The sequence below is a fragment of the Cydia splendana genome, chromosome 15, assembly GCF_910591565.1.
Source record: "Cydia splendana chromosome 15, ilCydSple1.2, whole genome shotgun sequence".
NCBI lineage: Eukaryota > Metazoa > Arthropoda > Insecta > Lepidoptera > Tortricidae > Cydia > Cydia splendana.
The window spans coordinates 2,595,590-2,622,151 of record NC_085974.1 but is presented as its reverse complement, the minus strand read 5'-3'; the positions used below and the strand labels follow the sequence as shown (position 1 = coordinate 2,622,151).

General features: G+C 38.2%; 2 protein-coding genes across 4 annotated transcripts in view; both read right to left on the bottom strand.

Annotated features, from left to right (window-relative positions):
• Positions 1-1,605: 1,605 nt before the first annotated feature.
• Positions 1,606-5,358, bottom strand: LOC134797232 (uncharacterized). The gene is made up of 4 exons (XM_063769457.1): positions 5,240-5,358; positions 4,474-4,663; positions 3,569-3,786; positions 1,606-2,354 (listed from the first exon to the last, which is right to left on the bottom strand). Exons 1-4 carry the CDS (start codon positions 5,355-5,357, stop codon positions 1,615-1,617), a joined length of 1,266 nt encoding a protein of 421 aa, XP_063625527.1. The 5' UTR covers position 5,358; the 3' UTR covers positions 1,606-1,614.
• Positions 5,359-15,872: 10,514 nt separating this feature from the next.
• The window catches only part of LOC134797411 (Ig-like and fibronectin type-III domain-containing protein 2), a 110,571-nt gene continuing 99,881 nt past the window's right edge, over positions 15,873-26,562 (bottom strand). For all 3 annotated transcript variants that reach the window (XM_063769633.1, XM_063769634.1, XM_063769635.1), the window contains 8 exons: positions 20,779-20,946; positions 20,113-20,236; positions 19,479-19,680; positions 18,918-19,090; positions 18,319-18,491; positions 17,974-18,066; positions 17,458-17,614; positions 15,873-16,021 (listed from right to left, as the gene is read on the bottom strand). In XM_063769633.1, coding sequence (XP_063625703.1) covers positions 15,984-16,021; positions 17,458-17,614; positions 17,974-18,066; positions 18,319-18,491; positions 18,918-19,090; positions 19,479-19,680; positions 20,113-20,236; positions 20,779-20,946 — 1,128 coding nt within the window. In that variant the 3' untranslated portion in view covers positions 15,873-15,983. The remainder of the gene's footprint in view (positions 16,022-17,457; positions 17,615-17,973; positions 18,067-18,318; positions 18,492-18,917; positions 19,091-19,478; positions 19,681-20,112; positions 20,237-20,778; positions 20,947-26,562) is intronic.

The window sequence follows — 26,562 nt, the reverse complement described above, 5'->3', positions numbered from 1 at the left end:
AGGCCTATTAACCCCCTTAAGGATGACTTAGGTTAGACCGTTCCGTGTCCGGGCCGGAGCTTCCGGAGCTTACTTTTCTATGACATGACAGGCGATCACGTGATGCTTTCCATAGAAAACGATGCGCCGGAAGCTCCTGCCCGGACACGGCCCGGCCTAACGTGAGTCATACTTTATTCATAAACGAGTACTTTTTTTTTTTTTTTTTTCATTTAACTAATAATCGTTTGTCTTTATCTGTAATTTTGACATAGAGTCTGGCTAGCCAAATTTTGTTGACAGATATTTCCTTGTTGTATCACTAATTGTCTATGATTTAAAAAAAAAGTTAAAAGTCTGCTGTCAATTTATGTCATTCATTCAAATTATTCGCAGTTTATAAGGCGTTTATTTTAATTAATATTAATAATCACTATCTATTATATACCGAGTGAGGTCCGCAAACAATTATTTAAGCTCGTAAATAATTACGACAATGTGCGAAGTCGACGTGAAGCGTTGTATAACGAAAAACTGCAATGTTTACAAGTCGTAAACAATTTGGTAGGTTGGTGCTCTATTAATATTTTGATACTTTATGTACTAGTTCTAACATTTGCCTATTACTATGATTATGTTCGTCAATTTATTAAGCCTGAATCTCATAAACAGGACAAGTGTGTAAAGAAACGGATAAACTAGAAGTTCTGGAAAATATCAATAAAATGTAAACATTGGAACGTAAACATATGTGTTTGTCGTTGACTGTACTTTAAATAGTGGTAGAAATTATGTGAACTGACTTTGAGTGCACGTAAACGTATATTTAACTTATTTCCTTAGGTACCTTACGTGTGCACAGAAAATCAAAAATGTTTTCTAGTATCAAAACTATAATTCCTACTACACAAAGTGTGACCAGCCCAAGATTTTTTGAATTTCCCGCCAAAAATTTGTGTAATATTTCAATAGCCAGACTCTACGCATTTGTAAGAAAGGGTTCAAACATAATTTAACTAAATCAGACCCGTAAAGTTTAATGAATAACCCTGTAAGTCTTTAATGGGCAGATTTTATTTTTTTGTGAATTTTTGTCGTTGGAAGTCGATACAATAGGGTATTATTGTATTTAAAATAAATTATTTTACACCATGCATGAATGCACCAGATAATTATTAGAAAAACAGAGATAGGAGATATTTTTAAACACAAGTTCTATTAATAAATAAAATTAATAAATCGGATAGAAATATAAAAAGTAGGTGAGTTGACCGTGACATCACGATTTAATGTTTCATATAAATTCCATATTAGCAAATCGTTTTGACAGTTCTATAAAAGTAACTGAGTTGACTAGTAGGAAAATACCCTATTTGGCTGGTTTGAAGAACTTCTCATGCTGGGCGGGGTAAATACGAAATTATCAACAGTTTTTATATATGAAAACTTTATTACAACCTCATTTAAGTGTTACAACATGATAAAGGATGACTCACGCTGGACCGGGCCGGGACCGGGCCTTAATAATGATGGTTTTTTTAAATCAATATACACAATACTATAATGTTTTTTTAATTAAATTACTCATTTAGGAGCAAAGGAGGTACATTTTACAGATACATACTCATAAATATCCTATTTATTCATAGTAGACCGTAGTGCAGTATACGCCGAGTATATCGACTTGAACACCGACATGAGCGACGTGTAACTAAGGCTCGCCAGTCCTCCCGCCGACAGATGTAACGTCCTCTGCGCATTCTGCAGCATCACCAGCACCAACTTCCTATTCTTCACATCAAAATACTCCCATTTACAAGCATACACCGCGTCTTCGAACGCCTTACTCGCGTCCATCAGCCTCTGCCCAGTAAAACAATCCATTGACACTTGCACCATCGCAAAAGGCACCTCCATGTACGTCTTCTCTAAACCCCCTAACAACTCGGCTATAAGACCACCGGATAGCAGAGCGAATTCTATAGCTATAGCGTTTTTGAAGATGCTTTCGACTTGGTTGATAAGGTTCATATTAGTTGCGTGGCTTCGCATGATGCTCACTAAACGATTTCTGACATAAATATTAACCATACGCAATTTTTTCTTTTTTATATTCTCAAGTTCTCTGGAAATACCGTTAGAGCAACTTGGACCGTCTGTAGAACCAGGCTGGAACTGTTTATAGTGAGTTTGCGCGTCGTCCCAAAGATGGAGTAACTCCTGGCTGAGTGCCAGCATTTGTGCTTCGGAATAACCGACGATGATGATGATGAATCCGGTGATGTTGGCCGGCGCGTAGACAGTAAGAAAGACGCCGGCGAACAGAGCTATGTTAGCCAGCTCGAAGTTTGGGGATTCATACATCGGCTCTAATCCTGAAAATATAGTTTAGTTTAGTTAGTAGTAGTAGTAGTAGTAGTTTTAGTTTTAGTATCCCAGTTTCTGCATGGACTTTTTATGCTTCGCAAAACTACAAACTTAGTAACAGCTCTAACCGCCTACTATGCCTTCGCTAATTCATGGTTACGATATGGGATCTTAACATGGGGTAATAGTACAGATGCACACGACTTATTCGTGATGCAAAAAAAATGTGTTCGTGTATTAATAGGAATCCGAAATTGGGAAAGTTGCAAACCTCATTTTATTAAACTTGGCATACTCACTCTACCATCTATATATATTTATGAATTAGGCATATATGTAAGAAAAAACATTCATTTATTCCGAGAGCTACCAAATAAAAGACTAAAATATAAGCTTGAATTACCCGTCCCAAATTTAGAAATATACCGAAAAAGCCCTCATTATGCAGCAGTCAAATATTACAATCACATCCCGAACTATATAAAGGCAGAAGAAAGAGACACGGCATACGCAAAAAAGTTGAAATCGTTCCTTACAGAAAAAGCGTACTACTCTGTCACAGAATTCCTTAATGATAGTTTTCTTAAGTAAATTAATATCAATAATTTGTATACATTTAATTTTAAGGCTTGTTTGTGTTCCTTAATAATTTGGTTGATACTTAGCTTAAGAAAATGCTTGCAACACCCTTCTGGGGTCCATGAGAAACTTTTATACTTTTGTATTTTTTGTAACAACTGCTTACCATGGTGCAATAAACGATATTATGATTATGATTATGATTAGACAAAATACGGTTACGGTTATCACTAGTGGAACAGTACTTATTTGGAATTAAATGGAGTTCAGGTTCAGAGCACTGTATTAAAGAAGAGAGCTGTAAATAAATTTGGATTTGGAACAAACTAATCACAAATTTATGAAGCTTTTTTTTCAATTAAACAAGAAACCTCACGTCACCAGAATGTATGACTCAGAAACATAACCTACTGTACTATCACAAGACAAAGGAAATTTATAATACTACCGAGAGATAGAAGTTGCAAATGTTGCAATCCCTGCCTAGTTTAAGAAGTAAAACTCTATTTCTATTCATTAATCTTAATAAATTTCCATCGGTCGTGTGAAGTGAAGTCGGTCTACTATCGGAGCGGAGCGTTATATTATAATCCAGATATAATTTAGCAAATTTCCAAAAAAAAATACAGGATACAGGTCTTACCAAGAAGAATTTGCCCATCTTCAGTCAAATGCCGTCCTGGCTTGAGAAGTGGAACCGCCAAATATACGACACCATTACCAATAATGATCAACCAAAAGATAATGGCTCGTTTCTTCACACCCCTCAGAGTTGCGTCCACATTTCTGAACATCCGACTGTCGGGGGCCAATGCAGCGTCACATTCGAGGTATTCTGATAAGAGTTTCTTTAGCTTCGTGCTGAAAACAGAGGTAGTATGAACTAAATGGTTTTTTGGTTGTAAGATTGCAGGTTCGAGTCCTGTCACGGTCGCCATGTACGGATGGCATTGGGAAGGATGTAAATCAAGCAAATGTTGGCTCTAACTAAACTATATTGGGTACTAAGCACGATTTTATAGTGTAGGTACCTATATAAAGTTGAATATACATAGCTTTGATGACTTACCACTACAGTTACTTGAAAAAAAATAAGTACGTTAAGCTTATAAGTACGTATTCTATCCTTCAAAAACCATGAAAAAGGGTCATAGTAAATTCGTTTGACCTAAAATAACTCGACTAAGGGAAAAAAAATCGTGTTACTTCTGTTATTGATATGCATACCTAAATAATAGACATAGGAATGATTATTTATTTCTTCATGGCTACAATTTACCTGGATGGTCAAGCCTTATATCTTATTGGCTGAATATGAAGAAGATCCTTAAGGGTGACTCACGCTAGACCGGGCCGAGGCATCCGACGGCAGATCTGTGATCACGTGGTGCTTTCCATAGAAAACGAAGTTCCGGAAGCTCCGGCTCGTCCCCGATCCGGTCTAGCGTGAGTCATCCTTTAAGCCTATCGTATGTATTGTTGCTTCTGTCTGCTTTATTGTTAATGAATGAATGAATGAATTAATTAATTTTGAACAAAAGTTCTCACCCATTAAAGTACATGTAAAGAAGCTTCACAAAGCCGATAGAGCTGCTGATAGACAGCGACAGTAGCAGTATGATGAAGAGCATGTCACCGCCTCCTCGCCAGAATATATACCAGTACGTGGATAGGTGGTACGTGTAGATGTATAGCGCCAGGACAATGGCTGATGTCAAGTATAGTATTGTCGGGATTCCTGAGAATTGAGAATTATGACATGAAATATCGGACAAGGAAATATAGGTATATCTGTACGTATAAATGTGACCAAAAAACTCAATGGTGACCTGACGCTAGCAGTTTTATCGTGGCCCAGGTATTCTGGGGATATCATGGTTAAAGGGATAGTAGTAAGTAGTATTAATGGTGGTAGAAGAATAGTTAAGCATTTTGTTTTCAAACCAAGAGTCACAGACTGAGCTCCTCTCATCTCTCGCATCGAGTTTCTTGGAACTTAGGTAGGTATGTATGAAATGTCACTTGTTTCAGCAGTCGCTTTACTTTACGGTGGAAGAAAAATTGCGAGGAAACCGCATTAAGGATGACTTACAATGCTAAAACGCTCCGGGTCCGGGCTGAGGCTTGCGACACAACGTTTTCCATGACGGGTGACCAGTCACATGATTCTTTCTATACGCCCAAACCCGGATCGTTCAAATCATCCTTTAATCCCAATAAGGCCTAGTTTCCCCTCCGGGTTGAAGATCAGATGGCAATTACGTGCAACCGGGAAACGTTAAAATGAGGTAAAGGTGGTAGAAGAAAATCTAACGTTTATTGTTCCTGCTGTTGAGATCAAGAGCTATGATGCGCAGGAGCACTTCCGCGTTCCACAGCATCGTCGGCAGGTCGTGGTGCCGCAACCCGAACTTCTGCAGCGTCGCCAACATCTCTGAAAAGCTAAATATAGTCTGTCAAGCTATTTCCGACAGTAGAAAAAAGCAGCAAATTTGAAAAATGTGGTCCCCTAAGGTAAAGTCCCAACGACTGACATGTAACTCTACCATAATATTATCAAAGTCGATGGTATTTCTTATGGTAGGGCAATGGGATTTTAAGGTTATAATGTAAAATAAATTATATTCGCTGCGTTATTTATTCTATTATAGATTTTGACGCCTTCAGCTTCCATAAAATAATTTGTCATCTTTACAAGAGATTTCTAAATATTCAAAATACCTAGTATATTTTCCTTTCAACAGAGACTGAAACAGGTGAAAGCCCATGCATTAGGGATGACTCACGTTAGTCCGGGCCGTGTCCGGCCTGGAGCTTACCGCGCATCGTTTTCTATGGAAAGCATCACGTGATCGCCTGTCATGTCACAGAAAAGTAAGCGCCAGAAGTTCCGGCCCGGACACGGCCCGGTCTAACGTGAGTCATCCTTTACACCATTTACACCCCTTTCATAATTAATGAATTGTATAATTGCTTGCGAAGCACTTTATCAAACTTTTACAACGTTCTTGCTTACAAGTTATGCTAAAAGAAATATCTCACAGCGTTTAAACCACTTCCAAACGAACATCAACTTTAAAGTATAGGGTTAAAGTTTCTTTTCAAGTGACAGGCCCGATTTCTCAACCCAATTTAGAGAAGAAATTTCATTCAAAAGGAACGCAATAGAATTTTTAAGCCTTTGTTGGGCCCGTTTATAATATTACATCTTAGCACCTTTTTCATGACGTCTTTAACAAAGAACTTTTCGGGAATTATGTTTGCCTTCTTTTCTCACAATTAAGGTTGCTTAGGGTTGATTTCTGTTTTGATAATTTTTCGCTAAATGTAAACAAAAATAAATATGTTGTTTATTTTTTAGCAGTTACGTAATGTATGTGATTGTACCAACGGGGATACTTTATATTGTGTAAAGTTATCCACCAATACCCTCACCATGAGTTTAAGGCTTAAACGCTAGCGACTGCGTTAACTCAAACGCAATGCGTCTCGCTTGCACCAAAGGCAGTACGAGGGAGATGCGTTGTGAGTTTACGCAGTCGCTAGAGAATATGTTAAGGCCCCAGTACACAATGGGCCCTCGTCGGCCACTCCAAGGGACGCATTTATGCATTAGAGGGAGCAAGTGATATTGCTATCTCATTCTACCGCATGGCTGTGTCCCTTGGAGTGGCCGGCGATGGCCCATTGTGTACTGGGGCCTTTAGTGTCAAACCACCACGACCACAGGTAAGGATACAAGTCAGCTTTAAAAACGTTATTGTAATTACTTTTAAATACTCAAAAATGTTCCAAAAACTAAGATTTTAAATTACCAAGTACCTTCTTGCAACGTTGCCGCAATTTTAATAGAAGCATTTAAAGTGCGAACTTATATTTGTACTCAAAAAAGTGCTTGCACCCGTAATTTTTAAAGGTTAGTTATTAATTAGTATCAATTTAATTCAGCATTATGCGTTTTCTATTTAATATTAACTTGCACGTTAGTTTGTGTAGGCGACTCACTTGTGATAATAAACGCCGCGTTTTTTTACCTAAGTTTATGCGGTTATTTTGATTCTTGACTTCTTGACCGATTATCTTAAGTTCATTGCATGTATATATATGTATATATACGCATGTATGTATGTATGTATATTTGGAAGCGGCATTGTAGACTAAACCGATACAATCATGTTGTTCATCTAGGCTAGAGTGATATTCCGATTTTAAAAGCTGTTGTAGTATCAATATTGATATTATACGATTTAAAAATTTGTTAGGGGTATAAACTGGGTTTGATATGACCTTCACGGTCGTCTTGGTGATTGGCGCGCATCTCACGCACCACAATCCTTTCGCATGCACTAATCAGCGTGAACCATCTTCAAGGTCGTATCAAAATAAGATCAAATTCGTAACAAATCGCATAATCAGAATCAGGCTATGAGCAGGCATTAAAGTCACCAAGCCCGCTCCACACTCGTGCGCGAATCGCGGCGCGAAGCCGCGAACGCGAGTGTGGAGTCGATTTCTCAGATCAGCGAAAATGACTCCACACTCATGTTCGCGGCTTCGTGCCGCGATTCGCGCACGAGTGTGGAGGGGACTTTATATTTACAAATGAGCGTTTTTACAAAATAACAGCGTTTAAAAAGCATCAAAAATATTTGTTATTTGGCCGCCGTCATAATAATTTATTATTCATCAGCTTATATTTAATACTAGCTATCCATGCGATAATTAAGTTTAAGCTTAATGCTAATTGGTATATATTATTCAAACATTATTAATAGCCACCATACTTACTTACAACTGCTGATTATTGAATTACAGAGTAGATTCTGAAATGCGCTTTAATATTAATACATATGTAAACTTATGTAATATACCTAATGCGTTTTTTGTATTTCATAGCTAGGAATTTTATAGGTAGGTACATTTTTACTTTCGACGCACATCATTCACACATTCGCACATCAAATAAGATTATGAATTAGGTACCTAAGAGACGCTTTCCAGATATATTTTCGCAGATATTAAGCGCCACATATTAAATTAAAGGCTATTAAAAATATAAAATATTACCTAAAATCAGCACTTAAAAGCGAAATCTACCAGCTAACATGATGAAACCACTCAAAATTTGCATCTTATTGCTTAAAAAAAAAAATTGGCTTTGCCATTCCTGTGATTAAAATAAAACTTTCTTATCAGTGTTTGAAAAATAAAGAGAGTTATTACGAGATGATGTGGTGAAAACAATATTAATATATCTAAAGTACACCAAAATGGATGTCACTCAGCATAAGTCGTGACGTATCACGTCGCGAGTCACGGTTCTTCTACTCGCACGGGTAACGGGAAAAAGAAAATAAAATGCAATAAATAACGATTCTGCCGCCAACTCCGTTCCCAATTTAATATCGCAATGTCTGTAAGGAAAGCCCCCTGTCAAAGCAAAGTCGTCACATTTGTTAGGCTTTAAAAACATTTAGTATCCTCTCGGTTGGGGGGTTCTTGGGAAAATGCTTGGATAACGAAGAATTTTATTACTCGAGGAAAACTAGGGAGAAATTGTCTCTGACAAAGTGCGCAATGAAATGTTTGTGTAAGTACTCGTAGTAGCTGGAAAAGTGGGTCAAATATGCTAGCTTAAATTTCGAATAGAAATATTTAAAAAAAAGTTTCTACATTTGTTGTTATATTCTAACCTCCATTCATAAACGTCTACTAAAGTTGACAAGCCGATAATAATCGTTTGTCCCTTTCCGACGAATTGGAATGATGATGATGATGGAAAGGGACAAACGATTATTAACGGCTTGTCAACTTTAGTAGACGTTTATGAATAAGAGGGTAAGCATGCAGGTAATTATATTCTCAAGGTACCGTAAAACCTCCCAACTATAGTCCAATACTGCAACTATGTTCCAGCAGTTCAAAATGAAATTAAGTATCAATACCAATGTTCCTTTTGGTTTACTCTGAGTTTTTTTTCCATTTATAAACATACTTTGTCTTAGAACTACAAAAAATACAGTAAACGACACACCTGAACGAAAAATACAGTTAATTTTGGACCATAGTTGAGAGCTTTGGACTATAGTACCGATTTGTATAATTTTTATTCCAAATTCTGAAATGTTGTGTGTACAATGTGGGTAAGACCGGCATATAAAATGTATTGCAGCGAAGTCCGTCAATTGGGCAAGAACTCTCGTATTTTTACACGTGCATCGCTCAGACAGAGTCGGAAAGGAAGAGCTTTACTCCTGCTCTTCTGACTTCTGTAAGTGGAATATGTGTTGTGGAATAGGTACCTTAGAGCAATAATTAATAGTAACTGGAGACGCCTTGGCTGTCATTCTGTAAACAGAACAGTCTGCCGATTTTTGCGGGGGAGGGGACGTCAAATGCACCTATTGCTATGACTACATGATTTGTACGTAACGTACAAATAGCCATGTCAGTCCATACAAAAGATTGCACAATTGTGTGTTTCCGGCAGAGGGGTAAGCTCTTAAAGGCGACTCCGGTTATTAAATGCTCTAAGGTAGGTACGCACGCAAGAATTAAGTGACGAAAGGACTAGTAGGCGGTCTTCCCTTATAGACCTTAGAGTAGAGAAAAGAAGTAGTAGAAGAAGAAGTAGAGAAAGAGTTGAAGGAGTTATTGTTTTTAACTTAGGCACTTAGGTAGGTTACGTTAGGCTAGGTAGGTTAGGTAGTGTTTAGGTTAGGTAATTAGTTGTGTACCTACCTATGTAAACATTCACCTCAACTGCCCGACATCCATACAAATCGACAAACAACCAGACAAAACCTCATTATCTTTATACATCATAACCGTTTTGCATGTTAACGTAAAAAATCTGGGTCCTCCAATTCCATTAAGATTAAATCACCCCCTTTGCCGGGGCTTCTCGACTCCAGTTATTAATTTCGGGGGCTTAATATTACTGCACAATATTACCCCAGAACGGTAATTTCTGAAATTACTGACGGTAATATGCGTAATCTGTAATTCTCGCGGGTTCTTGTACACAGTTATATAAAAACAGAGGTTTTAGGCTTCAAGTTGCGCGGCGCTTTACAAAATATAAACAATACCTACTAGGTTCTGCCCTCGACTTCGTCTGCGTGGGATGATAATGATGATCGCTTCCGCCCGCGATTTCGTTGGTGTTGGATTATAATGATAATGATTGATAAAAACTATCCTATGTCCTTCCTTGGGCTTCAAACTATCGACATACGTAATTTGATAATTTCATCTAACTCTTTAGCGGTTTAAGCATGAAGAGTTGTCAGACAGACAGACAGGACGAATTTAGGTACATTCTTTCTCATTTATTTATAATATTAGTAGGAATATGATAGGAATGAAAACGATATAGGTAATAACCTAAAATGCTGCCACATAACAGTAGCCATATCACGAGTTGACACTTGACGTTCACATTAGCATTCAGCGTAAACTCGATCGCAGTCTATCTCGCTCGCACTGATGTATTCGTGCGATAGAATGCTTGTCGTTTGACAGCAGAAATTATGAAGATTTACAATAGTCGACACTGTAAACTATTTAGTGCAGGCTCACTTTTAAAAAGGCTAGTAGGTATCTCTGTTCCGCGCACAAAGCAAAAACCCTCAAATGTGAGGCGGGATTGCACCAGTGTGCGGCACTGTGCGGTACAAGCATTTTTTGTACTGAATATGCCGCACAGTGCCGCACACTGGCAGAATCCCGCCTTCACGAACAAAGGCAAACTTCTGTTCTCTGTATCATCTGTGCGAATGCTGTCCCTTATAAGACCAGATGGGTTCCGACGGAATTTTCTTTTATGGCCTTTTCAGAAATGCCTGAGATTAAAATAAGTGGCCGTTGATTTTGTAAGATTATGGGTTCTCGTAAACGATGTTTCAAAGTTTGAAACTTTTTGATTTCTATTGGCTATAAGTCCGTTTTTTTTCAGATTACGTGTAATCTCAAAAGTACTAATTTCCTCCAAATTTAAATCTGACTAACTATGCACTGAATTATAGTGTAGTTTACATAATTGTACCGCAATATTGGATATCATAGGAACCCTAGCATTTCAGAAGAAAAAGTTAAGTTCAGTACTTTTGAGGTTGCAAATTTCTAATCTTATAAAACGGGGTACCTATACTAAAAAAAAAAAACATAGCCACAACCGAATACAGAACCTCCTCCTTCTATGAAATGGAAGTCGGTTAAAAATGGTCGTGCACCCGCACACATTACTGCGATACTCGTAAGTTAGAATGTATAAAGTATACCTACTTGAAACTATGAAGGTTACTTGACACTATACTCTGTATCTTTAGGTATTTAAATAAAAGTAAACAAACAATTTGTACATTTTCGGGTAGTTATAACATTTATTGGTTAACCAACCAAATACAAAACCGCCTGGATCAGTCACTGAACGACCTGTGACTTTAACCAATTTTATTTGATCATGTAATGTTTTCATCTACCCTCAACTGGCTTAAGGAGCCATTTGAGGGTAGATTTTGTTACTTTTATTTAAATACCTAAAGATACAGAGTAGGTGGGACCCATGGTGGGACCAAGCTACTCCTATTTTATTTCTATTTCAGGTTTTCAATGATTATGGGAGTATTATTTTAGTTTCGAAAAAAGAGTAGAATAAAAGCACCACATTTGTATTTGGCTTTTTTATTTGATATTTACAAATCTAGTCACATCCGTCTTCATCTAAAATTATTAGAATAAGTTGTTCTATATATAATCACATTGCTGCGCCTGAGCAAACATAAGTCAATATATACCGTACTATATACTGAGCAGAAAGTACATTTTAAAAGAAAAATGCATAAAAACAGAGATATAAAGTAACAAAATACATTCATATCTTGAGAATAAACATATAACAAATGACAAGCAATAATTTAACACAAGTATAGATGCCACACATGTAGTTATTATTATTATAATTAAATTATAATTATGTAAATTGTTTGTTTAAACATAAAATATCAAAGTATATATTATTTATTTTTCTTGATAAATATAATTTCTTGAAATAAAAACTGTAATAATTAGTAACAATTCATCAGGAGATTAAAAAATAGGCCTTAAAATTGATATGCTGTGTTTTGCAACAAATAAGTAGTGTAGGTACTAGTTTTATCACCTAACAACAAATTTACTGATTTTATGTTTGAAGCCCATGAAATATTTGTTTTTGCCTCAGTATGAATAGCCGTTATAGATAGAAGGAAACTGTATAAAATGTTTAAAATGACTATTATTTACATCAGGATAGGTACAAAAAACAGAGGCCGAAAAGGACAACTATCTCTAAAACTCGACCGGTTCACTACACTGGATATTAAAATCGAAATAAATGGTGCCTGTACATTGCTGTTTATCTTAGAGCATTTAGTAACTGGAGACGGCATGGCTATCATTTTCTGTACAAAACAGTCTGCCGATTTTTGCGGGGGAGGGGCACGTCAAATGTATGGCTATTTGTACGTTACGTACACGTCAGTCCATACAAAAGTTTGCACAACTGTGCAAGGTTTTCGGCAGAGGGTAGGCTCTTAAAGGCCACTCCATTTATTAAATGCTCTAAGCTGTACGTAGAATGTCTGTATTTAATTACTACATATGTAGATATATACCTAAATAGTATTATAAATATTATAACATTAAGGAGGCTTGATCTCAAAAAAAAGTAAAATTATGTTGATAAATTTGCCCTAACTTCCATAAAAACTGTAAGTAAGGTAAACGTACTGGTGCTCGACGCGGTCCCAGTACATGTCACCTTGAAACTTAAGTCTTAGTCAATAGAGGTGACAGCAAAGTGTCATCTATTAAGCATTAGCATGTCGAGCACTAGTACTTTTACCTTATACATGTTTTACAGTTTTTATGCAAATATGGTTTTGACCGCTCAATTTGTAGAGCAACTGTTTTTTTAAACATTAAAAATCTTGCTGCTTTTAAATAAAAATAAATTAGTGCTGTAAATTACTTTGACTGAAGTATCCAGTACAGTTCACATATCGGTCGTCTACATATATTAACACTAGGTACTTCATAAATTGTTCGAAGGCACATTTTTTAATAGAGTGATCTAGTTTTATCCTAACCTTTCGGGGTTCAAAGTTCTAATACTAGTACAAATTACCTCCAATAAAATGTGCCACTCTCAACCGAAATGGTACCTATTGATGGTTGTCAATAAGGCGCTATTACTATGTAGCTTCAATTTGAAATCAACTTTATCGACAACCGACAATGTGGTACCCTTTGGTTGGAAATGTCACATATTTTATTAAATGGAACAAAGTTGCTTTTGTTTTGTTACGTTCGGTTTTAAGAGCGTTTCTTTTATTTTTTGCCATTTTTAAATATTGTGAAATTTTTTGCCAATTTTATGTTATTTCTACTCAGAATCACGAGCTCTTTCGATCCTAATGGGATAAAAAAATGTCCCAGAGTTGTTTTCCTATTGTGTTACCATTTCCCCATATACTTTGTATGGCGGTAACAAAAAGGAAAGTATGAAAAATGTATGGAAATTTTAGGACACTTTTTTTCTCCTATAAGGATGAAAGGGCTCGCGATCCTGACTAGAAATAACACAATAGTGGCAAAAAAGGTCACAATATATAAAATGGCAAAAAATAAAAGAAATGCTCTTAAAACAAAACAAATTGAACTCTGTTCTCTAATACCATTGATTCAAATTTGACTGCCAATTTTCTTTGTATGCATGGTGGGTCGCTAGAGATAAAACTCTACCTACAGAAGTTGTGCATAATTGTTTTCCATCGTATTTTCTCGGAAACGTTCGTATTTGTCATGCTACTTCAGTCAACCTCAGTACTTTTTGTACCGAGACTGACTGAAGTAGTAAAACGTTCGTACGTTTCCGTGAAAATACGATGGAATGCACTACATCTGTGCTTCAACTCAATCTACGTGGTATAACCAAGTTTAGTAAAATACTTTTGTAACAATAAATACTAGGTATAAAGATAAGACATTCGATAGTATAGTAGATAGTAGTATTAGTAACACAAGCATTAGGTTCACTTGTGGGCTGTGGACATGGCCGAAGTTAAGGTCTATTAAACCTAATTTTCCGATTGTACCCTTATCCGCATTAAAACATGAAATCATTATGCGAGATAAATTTATCTAAATAACCTAACGAGTTTCACGTAGCCTCGTGCTGCTCACCATACTCAGTTTAAGCCATTGAAAATTATACCAAATCATTTGGAAAATAGAGTTGATTTTCCTTTGGTTCGTTTTGAGTAAAAAAAAAAAGAATTTTCAGTTTAACCTCCACCTATCTAGGCTTTTTATTCATAACTTGCTAAAAATGGAATGTGTCCTTTAAAAATCACACTGGGCAGGGCGAGGATAGACCGAAGCAACTCGACGGTATTTCTATTTCTCGACTGTCATAATATTATACACTAGTATTTCTTGTTCCGTTATTACACTAAATTATACATTCAGTTTTTTTTAGTCATCATTATCAGGGATATTTACAATCGTCGTTTTGAAGTTACTTGCTTTTTGGTTTTAATCACATCAAATACCACAAATATGACTTAAGATTAAAATTATTTTTTATTATCTACACCGTCTTGGTAACGTATTTAAGGGTTTTTTCCAACTCCATATTGTATTAAAATATTACTACTGTACATAATAATTCGTCTCTCTCTATATATGTAAAGATATATTATACAATTAGATCCACCATTACTACTATAGTTATTGAGATTCATTCAAAAACTATGTTTAACCTCCTGAGACTAAATGTACATGACAATGTACATATTCCTGCAATCTAATTTGAACCTTTCATGGACCAAATAAAGTAGCATTTCTTTTGTTTCATTGTTTTTTAAAACAAACTAAATTAGTTCTAATTTTATTATAGAATAAGGTTCAAATTAAAAATTTGAGAACTTTATATGGTGGGTCTTACGAGGTTAAAATCGTTATATTATATTTGGATCGCTCGCTGGCTCCTCTCAGATTCACAACTTTCTAAATATTAATATTTGGTGGAATCAAAACGTACATCTAAAATGGTTGCAGCTTTAACTATATGTGAGCGAGCGAGACGACAATACTTCAAGTCCGTCACCCATATTTTTTTAATCAAAAATGTCCGTTATTTACTTCCACTATCCACTTCTATGGTAGTTAATGATAATAAGTTGCACAGTGAGTTCTGTACATATATGATGGGGTGACTATTTAGGCCCCTTGTTAGTTTTACCAAAGGCCAAATTGGCCTTTAATAAAGGATGACTTTAGGGCTGCATAACGTTTTTACAAAACATTACAAAGATGACTTTTGGACTACGGAGCGCCTCACTCTACGATGCTTTCCTATTGATATAAGATTGGGAATAGATGTCAAATACTAAAGAAACAAAGACAAAGGCCTTCTTTAACCGAAGCTGGATTTAAACCAGTACACTGTAGAACGACGTGACGTTAGTATAACTTTTTATTGTGTTGACAAATAATCGTAAAATTTGGGAGGAATAGTCCTGAACAGATTCCCAAGATCCTTACTAAATTTCGTAGATTTTTATTAGGGCAATGAAAAGTTATCGTCGAAATACAGAAAATTCGCGTCGTTCCACAGTGCAGCATCTTCTAGACCTGCCGGGCTAGCATATCATTGGCGCGACAGTATCTCGCCGCGAGAAAGACTACCCGTCCCTTCTTAATACAGTTAGACAATGTAATGACGGGTAGTCTATCTCGCGGCGAGATACTGTCGCGGCCCATCATGTGCTTGGCCTACAGTCGGTCACGGGAGCCATCGTCCAAATTCCTCAAGTACATGAGATCTAGGCTTACGCCTTTTGTCATATATAGTAATACCGCTGGTATATACCAACCAATACCAACTAATATTAGTTACACAGTTTTGTCTGGACATATGTCCTGGTTGTGTGCGGGTCGCGGAGCTAGTACCGCGGCGCGACCCGCGCGGAGAGCCGCGGGGAGCGCAGCGGAGATGCCCCGCGTGCCGCCGGCTATGGCTTCAGCCGCTTGAAGCCTGCGCCGTCTTGACCTGGAAGTTAAATATTTTTTTACTAGGTTTACACCAATTACACTTGTATCTAGACACGCGGTCGCGTGTCCAGCCAAGTTCAAAGAAAAAGGAACTGGCGACGCAGCAACCGTGTGTAATATTTAATATTACACGAACCATTTCGAGCTACTTTTGACCCCTTCATTAAACATTACACAGTCCAAACAGTTTAGAAAACATACTTAATGTAAACATGTAGGTATAGTCTGTCGATTTGTAACTGGCACCGAGCCGCTATCCTTTGTCTATTGTTAAGTAAAACTGCATGTGCCACTACCAGTAAAAAAAAGGGTCGTTTCATTCTCTACGGTTCTGAGTGCTGGCGAGTCGAACCAGTCTAAAATGTGTCATCCAGATACGTAACAAAGACAGACTATAATATTTGCGAATCATATAACAACCTATTCTTCACACTGTCTCGCATATATACAGGCATCTGGACGCAAGTTTAGACCAGCAGTCAGTAAAAATATTTATGTAGGTATATAATATTTAACTTGTGTACAGGAGGTCGTTTATTAAATACGTTACGATTCTGCAGCGTCTCTCGCCACCAAACCCCGTTCATCAATACACCCTTGAAATCAGGATTTGTACTAACCTAACTCAGCTCCTCATAGAGTGTGGGATCAACCTCCCGCTGTGTGGCGGTGCTGGGATTCTGTAGCGTTTCCTGTCACCACGTCGTATTCATTGAAACTCCGTGACCGTTGACAACGCCGTAGCTCATTGACGCACTTTTGCAGGAAGGGCTTGTACTAACCTAACTTCAGCATCTCATACAGTGTGGGATCAACCTCCCGCTGTGTGGCGGTGCTGGGATTCTGTAGCGTTTCCTGTCACCACGTCGTATTCATTGAAACTCCGTGACCGTTGACAACGCCGTAGCTCATTGACGCACTTTTGAAGGAAGGACTTGTACTAACCTAACTTCAGCTCTTCGTACAGCGTGGGATCGACCTCCCGCTGTGTGGCGGTGGTGGGATTCTGTAGCGTTTCCTGTCACCACGTCGTATTTATTGAAACCCCGTTAGCGTTGACAACGCCATGGCTCATTGACACACTTTTGCAGGAAGGGCTTGTACTAACCTAACTTCAGCTCCTCATACAGTGTGGGATCAACCTCCCGCTGTGTGACGGTGGTAGGATTCTATAGCGTTTCCTGTTGCCACGCCGTATTTATTGAAACCCCGTTACCGTTGACAACGCCGTGGCTCATCGACGCACTTTTGAAGGAAGGGCTTCTACTAACCTAACTTTAGCTCCTCATACAGCGTGGCATCGACCTCCCGCTGTGGGGCGGTGCTGGGATTCTGTAGCGTATCCAGTCACCACGTCGTATTTATTGAAACCCCGTTACCGTTGACAACGCCATGGCTCATTGACACACTTTTGCAGGAAGGGCTTGTACTAACCTAACTTCAGCTCCTCATACAGTGTGGGATCAACCTCCCGCTGTGTGGCGGTGGTGGGATTCTGTAGCGTTTCCTGTCGCCACGCCGTACTCATGGAGACCCCGTTGCCGTTGACGACGCCGTTTCCGGCGTTGGCGTTCCCGTTTGGTACTGAGCCCTGTTACAGTACGTCAGACTTTTACTTACTTGTAGAAAATAGGGATTTGAAAAAGGACCTCTAAGCAGACCAAGCGAGATGCAACGAAAGAAAAGTTTCTCATATTTTATTAATATTTTATATATATCTGCTTTTGGTATTACTTCAGGAAGTGAAGCCGAGGAGACAATAGTTAATGCAAATCTTTACGTTAACAAGTTTAAACTGTTCCAATTGCTAGAGGAAAGGACATTTTCGTTTTCCAAGTACATTGTTTTCTAGCTTCCTCATAATCTTATAATAATAACAGTAATCTTTTATTTATGAGAAATGAGCAAAATAAAAGTTATCTTTTTGATAAATTATAACTGATTGCTTACGTTGGTAATGGTGGTGTCAGGAATCGGCGCTGGTTCCCTGAGGTAACTCGGATTTTCGAACGCAACGCCACCCTGGGCCTTTAGTCTAAGATTCTGAAATAGATTCCATTTTTTAGATTATTTTATTTCATGATATAAATTACAAATTACAGTACAAATTTGCCTAAGCCAAAATTATAGGATTTCACATTACGATCGTCATAATTAAAAACTATCAACATGCATAAAATTCATAAAATTATATCTGTACCCTACAAATAAGGTCTAGTGACAAGAAAAATGTAAAGGTGAAATCAGACGGTTCATTTTGTGTTCATTTTCGTGTTTCATTATTCATTAACTCACCTTTCTATGTCTATAATACAAGGCAGCGGCAGCCAATATGGCCGCCACAAGCAAGCAGGCGACGGCCACTCCGACGGCGGTGGCCGCGCCCCCCGCAGCTACCGGCGCCGCCGCCGCGCCCGTTTCCTGGCCCGCCGTCGTGAACATTATGGACTGGCTGAGCGATGAGGTGCCTGGAAATGGGAAGCTGGTTAAAGAAATACAGAGAATGGACCCTTCTTTTGTTTTATATTAATTTTTATTCTAAAATTTTTGTACTAAGAATAAACAAACCACTAACACGAGCCGAATGAGAAAACTTTTGTTATATTTGTGTGTACCTGTACATATTACATTATAAGGAGAATAGATGTTGTCTACACTTTGAATATTCTATTAGTAGTAGCTCTTGGCTACGTACTCCATCCACCAACGCTAGTTTCCCTGGTGTTTTTGGCACTTTGGCACCGTACGCGCGCCTGAATACACATTAAAAGTAGGTACACTAACCAGCTTCATTGGTGGCCGTAACGACACACTTGTATCCCGCAGGCAAGGTAGGCAACATTGGCACTTTAGCGCCGTACGCGTGCTAGAATACACGTTAAAAGAACACTTACCAGCCTCATTCGCAGCTTTGACGACGCATTCGTATCGAACGTCGTCTTGTAGCCCTGTGAGCACGACACTAGTTTCGCTCGTGTCTAACTTCTCTGGCACTTTGGCGCCGTACGCGCGCCAGAACACGCGGTACAGATACACTGTTTGCGGATTCTTCGCTGGTGGCTCCCAGCTATGGAAAGAAGGACATAAATTAGTAATTTTCAAAGTGTGTTCAAATATACATAACTCAATACATTGAGTGTTTTTTTGCCAGGTAGATACTTAGTTATTACAGAGTTATTAATGACATTAAGTTATTTTCACCAGAGCTAACCTGATGTATTTCATTGATCGCTTGTATACATACTTACGAAATATCATTTGATAGTTACCAGTTACTCTTTGAGGAAAATGTCATGAGGGAACCGGACTCATCCCAATAAAGCTGTTGAGAGCTCTAAGCGGTTGTAAACTTAAGAAGCATGCAGCAGTGCCGCCGCAACCCAATTCCAAAGCCATCATGCTTCAAAGGCTATTAAGGTTTGAGTTGAAGTCGATATCAGTAAGAACCAACGTACCTAAGGAGTACAGAGTGCGGTGTAGGCGCGGTGTGCGCCTTCAAACTCCTCGGTGGGCCAGGCAGCCGCGCGCCGGAGTCGCGGAAGCACGCCAGCGCGCGACGCGCGTGCTGCAGCGCGCATGAACGTGCGACGGTGCCGCCGCGGCATAGTTCCAGGCAGTTGCGAGGGACGCCCCAGGAAGCGCAGCAGCTGCGGTGATCTGCACAAATTAAATTGAAGAATAAAAGACTGACGAACTGAAAATTCACCCACTTTAAAACGAGGTTGCAACCTTTGCAATTTTAGACACGAAATGCTAAACTCTCTATAAGAACATTCAGTAAGGCTACCACTAGTTTGACAGTGACATATTCGCTAAAGACAGACATTAGCGAATATGTCGGTTTGACACTACTAAGGCTACAGATGTTATTTTGCAAACCGAATCATGTGACAGAAACCAGCTGAAGTTATGAAAGTTTTAAACACCGCGTATGATATAGTTTGACGTGTGAACGTCACGCCGACGAGCGACGTTTGACGTGGACGTTGGACCGTGAGATCCAGCTCTCAAGATACCTACATAAAAAAGGGTAAAATGCTTTAAATGTAGACGTTTAGATCCCGTGCTGTCGTTTCTGGTTCTGGTTACCTGATCCATCAGCCGCGCACTTCATGAGCTTGTCGAAGTCGTTCATGCACTCCGGCCGGTCCATGATGTTGTCCATGTCGAGGTGGAAGCTGCACGCGTCGACACACGCCGATGATACGTTCATCTGTATCAAAAGGTGATGTTAAACGCGCAAAGCTTAAAGCGCATGGCTTAACGTACATGGGGTTGCAGTATTGGTTCTAATTGACGGTTGAGATGTTGTGAGTTTGAATTTCATGTAGTAATCGAAATAAATAACAATTAAAAAAAAACATAAAGACCCCTACGCTACTCATAAGATTTTAAACCATGTTATGCCAAAAATGCCTTAAATCATTTTGGAAAAGGGGTGATAGTTACTCTTCAAATTGCCGGATCGATTTTATTAAACATAGCTAAGAACCACCGCATAGAAACTCGCTTTCACGAAAAAAACCACAGCCCCCTTGCACAACGGTTTGTATGCATTGGGGGTTAACTATCTCTGTAGCTGACTTTATCTACATGAGATTATGTGGATCACTGGTGATCCACAAAAGAAATGTATGATAAATGCACAATAATTTATTCATTATTTCGAATTCAAGTGTAACAGGCTATCAGTTTAGAACTTACGGTCATGCCACATGCGCATCCTAAGTCAATATTGCACTATCGGCAACTTACCTGAATACAGCACTCTGTTACGTTATGATGTGGCGTGGAGGGCCTCAACCGCACCGAGACCGGTCGCAGAGTCTTCCCAAACGCGTTCTCGGCGTGACAGAAGTAGTCGCCCTCATCCGTGTCCGCTATCTTCTTTATTATTAGACGCATCGTGTATTTTGTTTGTTCCTGTGAAATGGTTAATGAGATATGATTTGTTTCAAACAAAATAAATACTTCTGCTAAAACTAAACTAGTTCTAAATAAATATAAAAGTGACTTCTGCAACGAGGTAATGAATATGGCAGCGTTTCCTTGTTGGAATGTTACTGATGCGTTGAACTCGGAAGCCAGTTTTCCGGTCTTCTATTATGTGTCATCTTTGAGACAATTTTTTGAAAATATTAAGAAATCTAGGACTGCTCTAACCGACTGAATTCCTGACGCCAAAATAGAAGAAATTTACATTCGGCTAAAGTTAATAATTAGTCTAATCATCATTAGCACGGTTGTCCAATCGTAGTAATATTATACAATTTCCAATGAACGCGCGAATGACAGCTTACCATATGCAGCTGCATATTATTCTTCAAATGTCGATTTGATTTCATTTTCTGGTGCGTGTTCGAATATGCTTGTGTATCAAAGATAAAAACTTTACAAGAAACTTTCCAGTCACCTATTCAGAATAAATTCAAACGTACAGAAAATATACCTACCTACTAACTACATATTACTGCCGAGGAATATTTAATAAGCAACAATATTTTTTGCAATTTTTGCTACATACTCGTACTTGCAGAGGCTTAATATGCCACTAATTATAATGGTCCGGGTCATATACGAGCTTGTTAACTATCTGAAATTCCCACAAACATATTTTATTTATTTATGAGTATCATTCGTCGTCGCTGTAAGAATATTTTTCTCTGATAAAAAAATGCCGTGGACAAGCTGTGATGACTTCATTTTCTGCTTCCATGATTTTGTTTTGATAACACTGCTAATAAAAAAAGTATTTTAGTACGTTTGTCAAACATAACCTGAACGAATCTAGATAACACCGGACAAGTGCGCTCGCCCACCGAGGGTTCCGTACAATTTTAAGCTATTTTTAGTTTTATAATTCTTTATTACAAGTTTATATTTTTTTCCTGTACTTATAGTATATAAGACGATATTCCTTGCCTTTCATAGTTCTAGGTCAACGGAAAGTACTTTATAATTTTAATTCCATTGAGAGTGTTGAAATATAGGTTTTTTGCGGCATAAACGGCCAAAGATACGGCCGTTTTTACGTTAACTTAGAAGTTTGATTTTTTCACAGCTTCAAAGGATTGTGTAACTAGCCGTAGGACCTATCTATAAATATAAAACATTTAATTAGTAAACAGCCTTTATTATAAAATTGAATTAGTCTTTATTCATATTCCAATATAAATATCAAAGTTAAAACGTTTGAAAACAACGCCATCTGTACACCGCGAAGGGAATTAAGTACATAACAAGTTACGTATTGACGTTGAAGCGTTATCAACAAATCACCTAACGTTCAAGTAGTTGCGTGAGAAATTTCATAGATGGCTTTAAGGTATGATGGAATCATAGTCAATCAAAAGTAAATCTTAAACGTGAGATACAAGGACTACACAGAGAACGTGTCGATTCAGACCATTAGTTCTGAAGTATCAAATGTCCGACATATGAGCGAGTCCGAGATATTTCATCATGCAAAATTAAGTTTTAAGTAGTGTCCGACCGAAGGTTCGGTTTCGGTTTCGGTTTCGGCCAGTTTCGGCCATAAAATCATGTTTCGGCTGTAGTTTCGGTTTCGGCCAAAAAACGGCCGAACCTTTCGGCCGGGCCGAAACTTACGAAATGGTACTTCGGACAAAGACCAAAAGTTGGGGAATAAGTAGGACAACAATATTAATACATATCTACATATACTGATTCATGTATAGGTACAGAAATTAATTGGTTTATTATAAAACACAATTCCACTAATGAGAGCGCCACTGGACGGTCGACGCAGTCTTAAGAGGCTGTCAATACTTATAACGCGCACACTGTCTAATTGTATCGGAGTGAATGAGATAGCACTGTCGCACGTAGCCGTTGGCCGAGTGTCAGCTCGGCCCGAGTCGAACGATGTCTTTTTCGCTCTTATTCAGTCATTTTTCTATCTACCTCTAATGGCAAATTTTAAGCGAGGTTAAAGGCTACGCTCAACTAGGGTCGCAAAGTTGATTTTCTCAATAGTTAATATTTTGCGAAGCTGAACAGCTGACTATTGATTAAAACGAAGAAAAAACCCTTAAAAGTGTCCCCAGTACAGTTTTTCATACGAATGCTCGACCTTAGCCTCACTTTTTACCTCAATTTACCATTGGTTTGTGTTCCACATGTCCTCTACTTCAGCTTAGCCTTTGGCCTCGCTGCGCCATGCTCGGCCTGCGGTCTCGCTTTTTAATACAATGGACATTGGTTGGAGTCTGTGCTTAACTACTTATCCTGAAGCCTGAAGCACGGCTTTGACTTCGCATGAAAGTTCGCCTCACTGGGGCACTTCGGACTTTTAGGCCCAGGTGTAGATCGGTACCCGGCCTTGCGATATTGTTAACAAAAAATTTCGCGCTCGCTGCGCTCGCATTTTTGGTTGCTTTTTTGGTTGACCCTGTATCTACATGTTAGCTTGACTGGTGAATGAATAGAGTTGGACCGGGAGGATTCTGCAATGATTTTGATAGCATACGCAGTGCTACTAGTGCAAGTGTTATTTATACGTCATCATTTCATAGAAGTTTTGACGTTTAAAGTAACACTTGCACTGCATGCCTTATCGGAATCGTTGCGGAATTATCTTGGTCTAACTCTAGTAATTTTCTTAAAAAACTGCTTAAGTAACATCAGTTTCAAGGACATTGGGTGTTGACAGCCCCATAATATGTGTGTAAAAGCGGTTTTATGAGATTTTTTCAACGATTTTAACAAGTCTACAAAAGTTTCGGTTTCGGTTTCGGTTTCGGCCGAAACTAGAGCCAAAGCCGAACATTCGGTTTCGGTTTCGGTTTCGGCAAAAAAACATGTTTCGGTCGGACACTAGTTTTAAGTAAAAGACGTAAGGATTACATTAGGAAATTATAATCTGGATTTATAGGTAATTCATTGACGAATAGGTATAATTCCAAGAACTAATGTCGCCGTTAGGTAGTCCGACTTACGAAGGAGCGCAGGTGTGTTCATATCTCGGACATAATTCTTGGAAGAAATGTCGGGGATAGGTATTTTACGCAGGTGCAACGCAGGTGGGCTTGTAACTCGGACATAATTCTTGGAGAAAATGTCGGGGATAAGCAGGTGCGACACAGGTGTTGTGTCCGTGATAGCATGTCCGAGATAGGGAAAAATCATATAAATAGGCTGAAGGGAGAGGTCGCGAGTTTAGTTTATCTTCAGCATCCGGACCGACACCTGACTTTGGTTTTCATAAGTGCGTCAAAATTACTGGTGAGTGGAAAAACTCTGTTCATTTTTCTATTTGTTTGGCTTTATCGAGGAAAAGACTATGTCTTGATCTCATAGAGTTAATATTTGGAATTCGTATCTTTGTTTGGCATTGTGGAGACAATGTTTTGTTTCCATATGTTTAAGCTTGGGTATTATTCGGACAGAGTGTTTTCACTTTTGCTATTAATTTTTAATAGGAGTTTTGTAACGAAGGTTTAGGGTCTAGTGAATACTCTGATCGTGATATCTATCGTTGGCTTTCGGGGACGAATGTTTTCGGAAAGCTAGAGTTAGAAGATGTGTTATTGTTCGGACAGTGCGGGGTCAATACTTCGTAACGTTGGAACTTAATACATCTGTACTGAGTATTTCATTATCATTCTGGGCCTTCTTGACATAGTGATTAATTTGATTCATTTTAGTTATTTGCTTTAAATATAATGTCTATTATATGACATTATCATTGAGTAATTGAGGTTAATTGTTTGAAAATTGTATCTGAAAACTCCTAGACTATTTTATATGTTTTGAAACCAGATCAGTGTCTAGACAGACAGTTTGTCTAGCCTTTCATCTGTTATCCTAACGGTGACAAACGACAGATGGAAGGAGGTTTTTCCTTTTACCAAGATAAGGGTTGACTTGGCATTGTCTTTTTACCAACACAGACAGTGAAATATCTCTCCCTTCCTGGCCTCCAATGTCCAACTGATAGACTAAAATGAGGGCGTCACGTGCGCGCCGTTGGGAGTAATCTCTGCTCATTTGAAACCTACAGTATTTGGAGACCTTGTATATTAAATATATTTATTTATACCATTCGTAGACACAATAGGGTCATTCTACCCGAGTTGCCTCCCGGACTTTGTGCCAAATGCCTCGGGGGGGAATAATAACACGAGCCTATAGGTTGCATTTTCAGAATCGCTCGCTGAATGAATACAGATTTAATGTAGGGACTACACTTGCGTATATTACAAAGCATTAGGTCGATGGTAAGAACGAACTATGCTTTGAATGTACTAGATCAGGGACAATGGGTAGGGTTAGGGTAGAATCACACACTCATTTTGTTGTTTATTAGGGTTCTTTTTAGGTCTGGGCTATAAAATTGATATGGTTGATATATATATTTATCTTTAAGGGTTTAAAAATATGGTTTCTTTATCCTAAAATATGCGTGTTTAAAAGGTAAAGGTTCTACTGTCTAAATCTTCTTATTTTCTAATTTATATGGGGATCATTAACGGTTTTATAAAATTTTATTTCTATTTCTGGTTTTCTGGTGTGGAGACGAGGTACTGAGTAGTTCAACCTATTTTTCATGGTATTTCATAATCAATAATTAAATATCAAGCTGGGTTTAGGAGTGCAGGCTAGTCTGAGATGGAAGGATCGAAGATTGGTTCTGTTTTAGGGACCCCTTTGGCAAGACAAGAGTAGTCCATTGGGAATTTTGAGTGAAATAATGCTCATCTTGATATTTCAGTCTCATAAAACATGTATAGTTAGCAAATAAACTCGGTACTTCGTTTATACATTTAGAGAACTAGGAATTCTGTCTAGATTATCAGCTCTGGGGAATGGGATTAAGGGATTAGCATCCCTAGCTTTTGAATATAAAAAAGATGAGTAATTTCGATGACTGATGAATACTTGGCGCTTCTCTTCGTCGTCATCTAGGTACGCATAGGTTCCGGAGTGTTGGTCATAGCCCGTCTGGCTAAAGAGGTAGGGTAGGTGCTCCGATTGATGTGGTTTTCGGACTAAGAGCTCCCAGACCTGCATCGAAATATAGAGGTGGTAGTCGTTTAGAAGATGATAGTTAAATATAATTATCTTTAAAATACTAGGGAGTAAATGAGCTTACCTCAGGAGTGCTGCCTCTATAGTACCCCGGGAGCTTAATAGGCGTAGCAGGATTTTACCAAAAACATTTTTAAATTTATATTATATTTAAATATTTCATCAATAACATTTATACCTCTCCTAGAGATTCGTTGAATATTCTGTATCTGTGACTCAATTAAAATAATCATTAAATTATTCTTTAATAACAAAATAAAACATATCTTCAGTACCATAATCATTTGCTTATAATCTAAGTAAAATAAAGTAAAATTGGAGTCCAAAATATAGTTGTTACTCATTAAAGAATCTAGGGTATCTCGGTTCATTTCAGAGGGGTCCTAACTACTAGACTAGACGATCACGTGGCCAATTATTAGAATAATTAGGGAATTATGTATTTATATATTTAATTTATAAGGGTTAGAGGGTGGAGAGAGTTACAAC

What these genes read in the sequence shown, in the direction of transcription:
- LOC134797232 (XM_063769457.1), bottom strand. Translation starts at nt 5,357, where the DNA reads ATGTTGGCGACGCTGCAGAAGTTCGGGTTGCGGCACCACGACCTGCCG. An exon ending in CAACAGCAGGAACAATAAAC is followed by an intron (nt 4,664 to 5,239) that starts GTTAGATTTTCT and finishes CTCAATTCTCAG; the next exon opens with GAATCCCGACAATACTATAC. An exon ending in CTTTACATGTACTTTAATGG is followed by an intron (nt 3,787 to 4,473) that starts GTGAGAACTTTT and finishes CTCTGTTTTCAG; the next exon opens with CACGAAGCTAAAGAAACTCT.